Source organism: Conger conger, chromosome 10 (assembly GCF_963514075.1).
Source record: "Conger conger chromosome 10, fConCon1.1, whole genome shotgun sequence".
NCBI classification, from domain to species: domain Eukaryota; kingdom Metazoa; phylum Chordata; class Actinopteri; order Anguilliformes; family Congridae; genus Conger; species Conger conger.
The window spans coordinates 43610437-43622754 of NC_083769.1; the positions used below are offsets into that span (position 1 = coordinate 43610437).

General features: G+C 48.4%; 1 protein-coding gene across 5 annotated transcripts in view; it reads right to left on the reverse strand.

Moving 5' to 3' along the window:
* Nucleotides 1–12318, reverse strand: part of prkcz (protein kinase C, zeta) — a 155948-nt gene that overhangs the window by 108006 nt on the left and 35624 nt on the right. The window contains exon 1 of one of the 5 annotated variants that reach the window (XM_061258556.1): nt 11005–11600. The exons of 2 other annotated variants lie outside the window; for them this stretch is intronic. Coding sequence is in view for 1 of the 3 variants with exons in the window: in XM_061258555.1 (XP_061114539.1) it covers nt 10422–10443 (22 nt within the window). In the remaining 2 variants the exon portion in view is untranslated. Of the gene's footprint in view, nt 1–10421; nt 10546–11004; nt 11601–12318 lie in introns of those variants that run through there. 2 more of the 5 variants (XM_061258557.1, XM_061258555.1) reach the window with 2 other exon arrangements.

Sequence of the window (12318 nt, forward strand, 5' to 3'; positions counted from 1 at the left end):
ATAGCTGTGGCTTGCAGCTACTCTCAGACAGGCCAAGAAGATCATAAAAAATAAGTACACTAATCACAATAATACTATCTTCAATATTAATATATTCACCGAGGTCCATTGATTGAGGTTTTCGTCAAATACCCAACCCCCATCAACAAGTCAAACACATTCCATAACTTCACATGCTATTTATGATTCAAAAGCAGGCGGGCTCCTTATTTAAAAGCATACTGAATAATAATAAAATATTTAGAGAATATATTTAGATGCTCGCCGATATAAAATGGCGTCACGTCACTGAAAATGCCCTCTATTTTGTTGACAACAGTGTTTTCACTGTCTTCCTCAGAAATATTCACTCAGACGAGAGATTCCTTGGAACTCCTCCAAAGGAAGTCCTCTATGTAGACGTAGACGATGTGGGCATGGCAAAATATTTTTTGTTGTAAAACGTGAAACTTTTTTGGCATAAGTGGGTGAGGGTCTAGGGTGGGAGTGGGTGAGGGTCTGGGGTGGGAGTGGGTGAGAGTCTGGGGTGGGAGTGGGTGAGAGTCTGGGGTGGGAGTGGGTGAGGGTCTGGGGTGGGAGTGGGTGAGGGTCTGGGGTGGAGTGGGTGAGGGTCTGGGGTGGAGTGGGTGAGGGTCTGGGGTGGGAGTGGGTGAGAGTCTGGGGTGGGAGTGGGTGAGAGTCTGGGGTGAGAGTGGGTGAGGGTCTGGAGTGGGTGTGGGTGAGAGTCTGGGGTGGGAGTGGGTGAGGGTCTGGGGTGGGAGTGGGTGAGGGTCTGGGGTGGGAGTGGGTGAGGGTCTGGAGTGGGTGTGGGTGAGAGTCTGGGGTGAGAGTGGGAGTGGGTGAGGGTGGGGGTCTGGGCTGGAGTGGGAGTGGGAGTGGGTGTGGGTGGGGGTCTGGGCTGGAGAGGGTGAGGGTCTGGGGTGGGAGTGGGTGTGGGTGAGTGTGAGGGCGAGGGTCTGGTCTGGGAGTGGGTGTGGGTGAGGGTCTGGGGTGGGAGTGGGTGTGGGTCTGGGCTGAGTGTGTTCAGGTCATACCTGGTTGAGCAGCAGGGGCAATAATTAAGCTGTAGTTCATGGAGGCGGTGCTGAATGGTGAATAGAGTCACGCCTACAGGGTTGTAGTTCAGCACCATGAGCATGAAGTGGAGTGCCAGCTAGACTGTAGACTGCGCTAATGATCCAGCATGGCTGTATGGCTTTTTATAAAAGTTACCACAAATACTCCATATAAAAACAATTCATAAATGTATTTTTCACATATTATTATTATTATTATTATGTTTTATGCTTCTGTGAAACACATTGTGCACTTGCACCTGAAAAGTGCAATATCAATAAACTTTACTACTATTGATACAAATAGTATTATGAAAAAAAAATATGATACTGTACACAAACAGGCTGATTCCTGCATGACAGCAACGGAATTACACCCACAATGGAACGCAGCCTCAGCCAATCAGCACCCAGGACCGAAAAACAGCCCGTTTCATAATCACGTATCCATCACGCTGTTGCAAAGCCTCCCGTGGTTATCTCCAAAGCTCAGTGCCGGGACAAAGCCCAGATACTCTGCGGAACACTGGCTTCAAGGGCTGCCGCCACCTGAGTCATGAATTCTTAAGAGGCTCAACATTAAATCATAGGGGCGTTTTTTTTTTTTCTTCCGCATATATGTAAAAAGCCGTGGTGAAAATCCTTCAGGCGCTCCCGCTTTTGGGATCTGAGTCAGGAGAGGCCTCGTCCCCTCCCACTGCAAAGTATGACAAAGCGGTTGTTCTTTCCGTCACGAATCCGAGGCCCCCATCCTCAGCCCACCCAACGTACAAGCGAGGCAAAGGCAATATTGATCTCACCGAAAAACAATTAAGGTAATGAAAGGAGCGAATCCTGCCGACACAAAAGATCTTCGCGGGAAAGAAATGGGCTCCGGCCCAACAGGATGAAATTTTAACAGTGTGTATATGTTACTCGCCGGGATTGCCTGGCAAGGCAGCACGGGGCACATCTATCATCGTTAAGACGGTATTATTTATGCAGCAAAAGCCAGAGTCCGCTAAACGGGGTGAGAGACGTAAAAACAGGGGCGGGGCCTACGCGCCCTTCCCTCAATGGGCTAACACACGGAGGCACTCTGCCCAGGAACAACACCTGCTACCTCAGTGCCCATCCCCCCCTCATGGACAGGGGGGGGGGGGTTCATCTGTGTGTGGGGGGGGGGGGGGGGGTGAATTAATTAGCGAACTAGAAAGAGGGGGGCGGGGGGTGGCACACTGGGAGAAGAGTGGAGAAATTGGGATGAGCAGGGATAAATAATCAATCCGTTCAGACAAAAGAGTTGATGAGGGCAACAGCCGTCCCCCATCCAGGGTCTTTGGTGAGAACGGAACGCAACGCAGCGCAGCGCCGTGCATTCTGAACGGTACAGACGGACGAGGCCACAGGAGGACCAAAGGGACATTTTAACAGATGCCACTGTGTAAAGGGACTGTATATGCCAGTGTGTGTGTGTGTCTGTGTGTCTGTGCGTGTGTCTGTGTGTGAGTGTGTGTGTGTGTGTGTCTGTGTGTGTCTGTGTGTGTGTGTGTGTGTGTGAGAGTGTGTGTGTGTGTGTGTGTGTGTGTGTGTGTGTGTGTGTGTGTGAACAATGCACAACACAATGAGCACACAGTGTTACTCGTCCAGCTTCAGACCGTCTTTGTAGGGTTCCAGATCACCAATCGACTGGCTAGCTCCGAGCCCGTTTCGGAAGAAGCCATTGGCTGACGACAAGGAGAATGGCTCACAGAGAAGTCAATAAGGTCGAACGGGACTTTCCGGATCACGAAACAGAATGGAGTTCTGTCCAGTCAGTGCACAGTGCACGATTTCTTGCGAATGAGTCATGGAAGCCTTCTTTAGAAACTCCGGTGAGACAAGAACATGGGAGACAATTCCAGCAGAAGAGAGAGAGAGAGAGAGAGAGAGAGAGAGAGAGAGGTGGGGCTACGGCATTAGGACGACGACTATGGCTGTAGCAGGACTGCGAATCTGCGCAGCACATTATGGGAAGAGATTTGCATTTCATGAACGCTCAACTCTGCAGCAGACATTCATCACAGAACAGAAAACGGTCGCCACAGAATTACATTTCACTCAGGCCTGCTCTGCAGTGCAGGTGTGACCAATCAGAGCCGCAGAAACCAGGTACTATTTCCCACACACGGGACATTAGCATGACCCAAGGTTTCCTCACGTCTACGCACGTGGTGTGGCAGAGAGAGGTGCGGACGATGAACATGCAATGTAAAATCATGTCATGTCATGGACATGACATGATTGGGGTAAAAATCTCACGCAGGATAATCCTGCTGTATCTAGGTAGGGAGGAAGTTACCTAAATAGGTCTGGTAAAAAATAAAAAGAAATGTAGAAACCTGAGCCTTTCCTCTCAAAGCAGCACCTACACTGTTGCTATGGAATCCAGCAGTCTCTCCCTCGCTCTCACCCTCTCTCTGTCTCTTCAATTTACAAATGCTTTATTTACATGACATTAGAGAGCGTTGCCTAAGACTACAAAAATAGCACGCAGGGGATAATTAGCCAGCTAAACTCTAGGAAAGCAAAAACAATAGATCGTTGCAAGGTGAATCTGAACAAAACCCAATAGCCGTTATGAAATGCACTGACCCATGTAGTCACTATGTGCCATTCTGCTGACGCATGCCGTAACGCTGCTAAAGCTGCAGCATCTCGTGTGTGCTCCACCTGCTATTTCTGCACGGTCAGAAAGAGAAACAATTTTGAGACCTTTTTTCTTCAAATATGGCCTCCGTGGTGTGTTTTCGCTCCCCACAGTCTCTGTCCCAGGCTCACCTGTTTCACAGTCATAACACCAGCTCTTCAGGGAAGCCGGGCTGGCCTACGGCATTGTGTGCCAGTGGCCAGATTTTCATCATTTAGTCTTTGTTTGTAAAGGATCTGACTCTCTCTCTTTCTCTCCCTCTATCTCCCACTCTCACTCACACACCCTCTCTATCCTTCCTTCACACTCTCTCTCCCTCTCTCACTCTCACTCTCACTCTCTCCTCCTCTCTCTCCCTCTCTCACTCTCTCTCTCACTCGCTCGCTCGCTCACTTGCCCCCTCTCTCTCTCACTCTCTCCCTCTCTCTCTCTCTCTCTCTCTCTCTCTCCCTCTGTCTCCTTCTTCCTCTCTCTCCCTCCCTCTCTCTCCTTCTCCCTCTCCCTTCTTCTCTCTCTCTCCCTCCCTCCCTCTCTCTCTCTCTCTCTCTCCCTCCCTCTCTCTCTCTCTCTCTCCCTCTCTCTCTCTCTCTCTCTCTCTCTCTCTCTCCCTCCCTCTCTCTCTCTCTCTCTCTCTCCCTCCCTCTCTCTGAATGGGCTGAAAGTGGGGCCAGAGGATGGTTGTGTGTAGCTGTGTGACGGTGGCCCTGCTGAAGACGCTGTTTCCTGGCTTTGAGGAGGCCAGAGGATTTGGCACCATGGTGGGCTGAGAGCAGCTGTGTAAGGTATGCATCGACATGGCCCTGGCTTGCCTTAGAGCCCTCCCGTATTAATTACAGAGGCACCTCAGGAGTAATCCACTGCTGCCGGGCTGTCTAACAGTGGGCAAGGGTACGACCATGGAATTGGAAAGCTCTCAAAAAACGTTCAGTTACAAATGGGGTGCATCTTCCAAGCCATCCCAATGCACAGGTACAAAAGCTTCCGACAAATTGATTCTTTTTTTTTTCTGATTTATCTGACAATATGGAAACTAGATCTGCAAGTTCTTATTTATTTCAGACAAGCTCTCCTTTCCTGAAAAATAGATAAATAAACGCATACCCTCAGTAGCGGTTTCGGTCGTGAATGACCTTGAGCGGTGTACAGGCTCATTCATGTGATCGTGGAGTGAGCAGACTGCAGGCTTCATCCTCCAATGTCAAGCACAGACATGGCAGCCTCTGGCCGAGGGCGTTTGACCGGGACCTGGAGGACTGGTGGTTCAAGCCTCGGTGTAGCCACAGTAGCTGGGCCCCTGAGCAAGGCTCTTAAGCCTGCATTGCTCCAGGGGGGATTGTCCCCTGCTTAGTCTCATCAATGTAAGTCACTTTGGATAAAAGCAACAGCTAAATAGCTAATGTAATGTAACATCACCTTCATGAAGCACTACACAGCGCTCTTTAAGCAGCGAGTAGAATGACCGCCAGACATAACATGCGAGAGATGAATATAGTATTTTTAACAAGTCCCTCTCCTCTCCCTTTGTTTTTCCAGAGGTAATCCAACCATAAAATTCATGTTTTACAGAGGGATTTTACACAAATCTTCTCAGAGAAGTCCCCGATGAGTAACCCATCGCAGCCGTTCCCGAGGTTGAACAAGCTGCTAGCATTGTGTCTGCATTTCATTATAAAACTTAGCACAAGACACACTCAGCTATACGCTTACCCTGCCCTCTAAAATTCAGGAATCCATTAATATGCAGCATGACCTTTTGGGAGAATTTATTTTTGAATTATTTATCGGCACTTCACAAACCGCAATATCGCCCGGGCTTTGAATCTTTAACTTTATTTGCCCAATGTGATTAATTACACTGAGGAAAAACTGAAATGAAAGGATAACCTCTGCTCCTTTTTCCGAAAAGCTGAAGGGGGGCACTGGCAGATTCCGCACCCAGCAGGGACACCCGTGGTGCCCATTAACATGCCGGGTCAGTCGGTGGCGTGGTGTAAAAATACGACACGGTGCGGTTCAGCATACAGCCCATATGGCGTGTGGAGGATAGGGGAAAAAAAAAAAAGGGGCGAAAGCAAACAGGTTTTATTATAGAAAGCAATTTGCTGTGCATGTTAAATACCTTGGATGTCTGCGCCTGGCCTGAGCGTGAATACTGAACAATGGCACGATGGTACGGAGAAACTCCCGTCTCTGTGCGGCGGGCAGGAGGCGAGGAGCGGCCTCCACAGCCCCATGTCTATTTTAAGATGGGCGTCCACCCGCCCACTGAGATCGGCCCGACGCGTCCCGTAAGAATCGCCCACGACGCTCGAGATCGAAAGAAAGGTTACCCCGCCGTTTATTCCACCCGGCAGATTCCTGATTGGTTTTGAGATGAGCTCCGGACCGAGCGATAGGACTCCCGGGCACCTCTCCGTCCGTCTCCAGGAGGGAGAGAGGCACGGTTGTGGCACCATTGAGACATCACCGCCGAATTTTGCAGAGAAATATCCTTCACCGCGATCATGAAGGGGGAATTTTTACGGATGATAAATACATTTTTGCGAAGCTCCGCTGACAGAGCGCTAAATAACACACGCTAGAATGCTGAATGCAGTGTCTATGTCACTGGAGGCTATACCAACAGGACCTGCCAACACCAAAACATTCTGACCACCAGAATTTAGTCGCATGACTAAAGTATAAGGTAACTGACTTCTTTTTATCACAAATACTACAACTAAGACCCAGCCATTGATATCTGCCCCCTGTAGAAGATATGAGTCTCTGGTCATTTATCTACGCTGAAACCTACACCCCACATTCACTTATCACTCAATGGCAAATTACAAATTACAAATAAATCTGGACTGGAGGTTAACCTTCAGCACGAAATCATTCACAGACAAAACTGTTTTTATTCTCAAATTCACACCATAATTCATAGCTCAGTAGTGCGGGTCTCATACTAATATAATGCTGAAAACAAACCGCTTGGTGCCTCTGTACATACGTAATAACCTCACGTCGGCACACATACCATGGTAGATTGTGCTGTTGAATGTTGCTCATATCACACATGCATGCGTTTGATGGTATATTACAGCACAGCTTGGCTAAAACTGAGATCCTGTTCTGCCTAGGCAAGAGTCCCCCCCCCCCCCTCCTTGCTTCACCTTTCCTTGAGCTGTGAGGGCACCACAGTGTCACGCTCCTCATCTGCTATGAATCCAGGACTGATACCGGACCAGATCACCTCCGTCTCCCTCAATGGACCTGGTCCTGTTCCGCTCATCGAGTAACTGGGGCTCTGAGGAGCAGACCCCACCATTTTCGACTTCCACTGACGTCATCTGGTTCATCAATGGTTTTCCAAAATTCTAAATGAATCGCAACTGCCGTTTTTAAAACTCTGCGAGTAAACCCATCTGTACAGGGGGAGGGGATTTATGCTGGATTTGTACCTCCATTTTGTCATCTGCCTGATGTGTACTTTACATGTAAATATAGAGGATATCAACACCAGGAGCCACCCGACTACCCGTCTGAGCAGGTGTACCGTATTTCTCCCAAAACACTGCACTTAAGCACAAAAAGCCTCAAAGCTCCTCACGCACCTGTGTAAAAGGCCAAGGGCTATGTCTTCAGAGGGCTAATCAATTATCTAAGAGAAAGGCAGTCTACTTAAACAGACATCAGGGAGAAGACTCATTGACCGCCATCGCTATTTAACCACGGCTAAACAGAACACACCTCCAGTCCTCTCATTGTTCTTGAAAGTTTAATTCAATCGGGTGAAGGCAATGTGAGGTAAAATATCAAGACTGATCTTGCTAAAGTCAAGCACTAAGCCAGAGAGTGTTCTCCCATCCTCAGATAAAATCAGAGCTGGTTTTACCTCAATATTCAAAGCAATGCCTCTCGTGAATGCCAATGAAGGAAGCCGGGCATTACTGCCATAAGCTCTTCCTCTGAGGGCTATGTGAGGCGTATCACACAGACCCAGGATTTGCTTCCATTGTTTTTGCACCTCCGTGTCACTTTGGAAGAACATAATAAGCTTTGGCTTTGCACTAGTGATGAGCGTCTATAGAGCTGCACAGACTAAAATCACACTTCCCTCTCTTAAAATGGAGCTACAAAAGGCTTACAACAAAGAAATGACAACAAAAGGCACGGTGGCGCAGTGGGTAGCTCCGCTGCCTCACAACAAGAAGGTCCTGGGTTCGAACCCCACCCTGTGCCTTCTGTGTGGAATTAGCATGTTCCCCGTGTGTCTGCGTGGGTTTCCTCCCGCAGTCCAAAGACATGCAGGTTAGGGACTACAGATGAAAAGGAGCCAACTCTGGCGCATTTACGTTGATGTAGAGAAACTGAAAATGTTGATTAATGTGCACTGTCCCAGATCAAATAAATAATAAAAATTGAATTGGCCATTTTGGTTGGATTTATCGCGCGAATAATTCCTATGTGAATCAACAGTCAAACGTTTTGGTTCTGGTTTGCAGTGGCTAACTGTGCAAGCCCTGTGATGTCACAGAATTCTACTACAGCCCGTACGTTTTTGGACTGTCAACGATACGGAGGTGGACGGGGCCAATGAAAGATGAAGATGGGTATAAACTAACGCTACTTCAGACAATCCGAAAATGTTGCAAACTTACAGATGCAGAAACATAATTTGTCCATTGTTTTTTTTTTTCAATTCATACTAATTTAGCCTATACTTGTTTTAACAAATACTACTGTCCTCGCATAGGGAAGCTAGACGTTTATACAGCTTGTTATTTAGAGAAACAATTCTAGAAAAGTGCAGCACCTTGCTCAAAGAGCAGCCTCCCAGGACTGAACTAAAGGGCTAAATACACTTCATGTCATTAACACAGAGGTGATACAGTGCCTCATCTCTTATCTGTAAGAAAGGGATTCATCACCGTGTGGATGTCATAAAAGCTTTTTATAAGAGCATTAAATAACAAGACAGTTTGTCTCAAGTGCAAAGCAGTTACTACAGTGAGCAGGTCCTGGGACCTTTAAAGTCTACCATCTCCATGCTGGAAGCCATTTGATGAGAGATATAATTGACAGATTAAATTAACCAATCATAAAAAACCCTGACGTCCGATGAAGACACAAACTCTGATGTCATTTTATACACACTGTAAATGTAAACACTAATTAGACCAGGAATCTACACTTACAAAATGCATTTTTACTTTATTTACAGTATGGGAAAGGACTACAAAACATTCCTAACCTACATTCAATTACAGGAAAAAAAATATTTTGTAACGATACAATTAACGCTGTCATTTTACAACAAAAACACACCAAAGCCAGCATCGCTGTCTTAATGCCAGGTAGCCCAATGGTACACTACATCACTACAGAAAAACAGATTCATATCAGCCATTTGACTTGATAGATTTCAGGTCAATACCACTGCTGAACTAGCGTGCTGCTGCACAATGATACTGTTGCTAAAAAGAAAACCAGGGTTAAGGTCGATATTACTGGCCAGTTTGAAATATGTGCTTTAATGTAGGATTTCCTGCACTGACCACTGCTGAACATGAGAACACGTCAGAGCAAAAGTGCTTTATCAAACCCCTGTCACCAGTGAGATTCCATCAGCTGTTCACTAATCAATGACCTGGGCCGGGCTGTACAGACCCCCACCCTGTCAGAAACAACCTGCGCCTTAACCACATGACCATCACCAAGGAAGGGTCAATACCTGCTCACACACTGTCAAACACCCTCAGTCAAACACACACACCTGCTCACACACTCTCAAACACTCTCACTCACACACACACACACACACACACACACACACAAATACACACACACACACTCTCTCACTTACACACAAACACACACACACACACACACACACACACACACAAATACACACACCTGCTCACACACTCTCAAACACTCTCACTCTCACACACACACACACACACACACACACACACACAACTGCTCACACAATCTCACTCACGCAAACACTCACATACCCCCCACAACTACACACACACACACACACACACACACACACACAAACACACACGCACGCACACCCATCCCCAGTGACACTGAAGGCAGAGAGAAAAGGGGGAGAGAAGGGAACAGCTACATTAGGAGAGATACACAATGAAGCGTCCCTTTTTTTTAAAGGAAGGGGGGGAAATGAACAATTGTCCTTTGTTGCAATGACTGCTTTCCTGCAAAATAGCCTCGATATCCAGTGAAAGGAGAGCCTTGTGTCTCCAACATCTGCTAATGACACAACGCTTCACTGCTGGAAGATAAACATTTTCCCCAACGCGTGCCACACCAACCGCATTTCTGAGAGTAACCGTGGAGAAACAAGCCTCGTTATTACCCGGCCCTCATTAATTATATCCGTTGCCGGTGAATTATGCATGCAGCGTCTATGTTGGCCACCTCCTCTGAGATGCGGAACAATACGGAGTGTAATAGCATATATATCGCTGCACGCCGTGTCCCGGCAGCAGTTGAAAGGAGACCGCGTTCTGGTTATTGCTTTCGCTAAAAATACACCGGCGAAAGCTAACGGCGCACTGGCTCACGCAGAAAAAGAAAATTAGCCGCTCGTTCAAAACGGCTCGAAACGGAGGCGACACGCGCTCATATCGCAGCTACCTGGCAGCGTCGGCGATTACAAATAAAAAGATAAATATCACACATACCCTCGCTCTTTTTTGGATGCATATCGTCCTCCCGCGAAGGAGCCAGCGAGCGCTCTAAGCTATACACGCGAAACGCTCTCGGATCTTTAGGAGGAAAAGGACAGAGAGACAACAGCCTTTCCACTCGCCTCTCCAGCACCACTGACTAACCCAGCCAGGTAGGCAGGGCAGCTACCACGCAGATCCTGCTGGCAGACTCGCACAGATTGCAGCACGCACCAACAGGTTCAGAGGCTTTTTGGATAAGGAGAGCCTGACAGGCAGGAGGAGAGAGGGGGGATGCAGCAGGAAAAGAAACCAAACAGAGAGGAAGGAGAGGGAGGGGAGGGGAGGGGGGGGATGTTAAGGACAGAAACACTAACGTCAGGAGGACCAGTTAAGAGCCATGCATCTTCCTGCCCGTTTTCTGTGACCACACACACACACACACACACACACACACACACACACACACACAAACACGCAATACGCACAGTAGCAGTGCAGAACAGCCTACAGAGGCACACGTAACATGTCAGCTAAACCCTGCAGGTGACACGGCCATGTTATCGATTAGCTGTAGCGAGAGAGACGCGTTCCTCACCGGTGTCCTTCCCCTCGTTTTTTTTCTCTCTCTTTTCTCTTCCTCCCCTTTCCTCCCTCCTTCAGCGCATTATCCTGGCTGGCTGTGCGCGGCGCCGGGCGGCTAGGAGCTGTACATCCCCTCCCGTCCTCCGTGTCTCTCTCTCTCTCTCTCCCCCTCTCTTCTTCTTCTTCTTCTCTTCCTCCTCTCGTTTATTTAATTATTTTATCTCCTGTCAGCCTTTTCCCCCCCCGCAGCCAGGACGGCCTCCGCACGGCGACTCCTCTCGGTTCTCCTCCTCCACTGCTCCGGGCGTTTAATTCACTCCTCTCGCGCCCCCTTCCCTTGCTCTCCTGCCCGCTCTCGGAATACTGATGGGGCGGCCGGGACAAAAGGAGGCTGTGACTCCAACATTAAGAGCAGATATTTTATGGTAGAGTGGTCCCCTTTCCCTCCGCCTCCTCTTCTCTTCTCTCTCTCTCTCTCTTATTCTCTCTCTCTCTCTTTCTCTCGTTCTATGTCATCCCTGCCTCATGAAGCAGAGGCACGGTGTTTTGCGGCGTCCCTCGAGAGCCAGCGGACGAGGGCTGAGGCAGGGACAAAAACGTGGAGCGGACGCGGGAGCGGACTGAAGCCTCTCTCGCTCCCTCTCTCTCTCCCCCTCTCCCCCTCCTCCCTCCCGCCCTCCCTTTCCTCTCTTTCCTCTCAGCCTCCCTCCCTCCACGCGCCCAGGATTTAACCACACAGGCAGACAGCCAGGGGGAGGGGTGTACACTGGAGGGGGGGAGGGGGTGGGAACAGTGGGGTAGGCATCCTTTAACAGCTCAGTGCAGGATGCACTCTCCGAGCCTCAATCACAACCAGTATCTGCCAGCCTCCTCTAACGCAAAGGAGCAGCTGGCACAAAGATTAATAAATAAATAAGTGAAATAATAATAATAGTGATAATAATAGTAGTAAAATCCCTGCAGAAATGATGGCAGCATTATCACAGTGCGGAGGGGCTGTTAAGAGCATGAAGTAACGAACCGCTCCCGGAGAGACACCAGTGCCGGTGTGGGAGGTAAAGTCGCTGGCTGGCAGGTTCATTAGACAACGGGGTTTTGATGACTGTGCACTCGCACAAAATTCTGTCGCTGTGCTGGCGTGGATGAGCTGAGGAAAAGTGCATCTCCAGGTAAAATCCTCCCTGAGTGCAGTGCAGCACAATTCTGCTGATTGTAAACAGGCAGCTACTCTCCCTAACAGACTCTCCATTCGGATGTGAGAAATATTACCAATTATATATATTTTTAAATTCTATTCTTTTATTTTTTTTCCCTGTTGGTACAATAT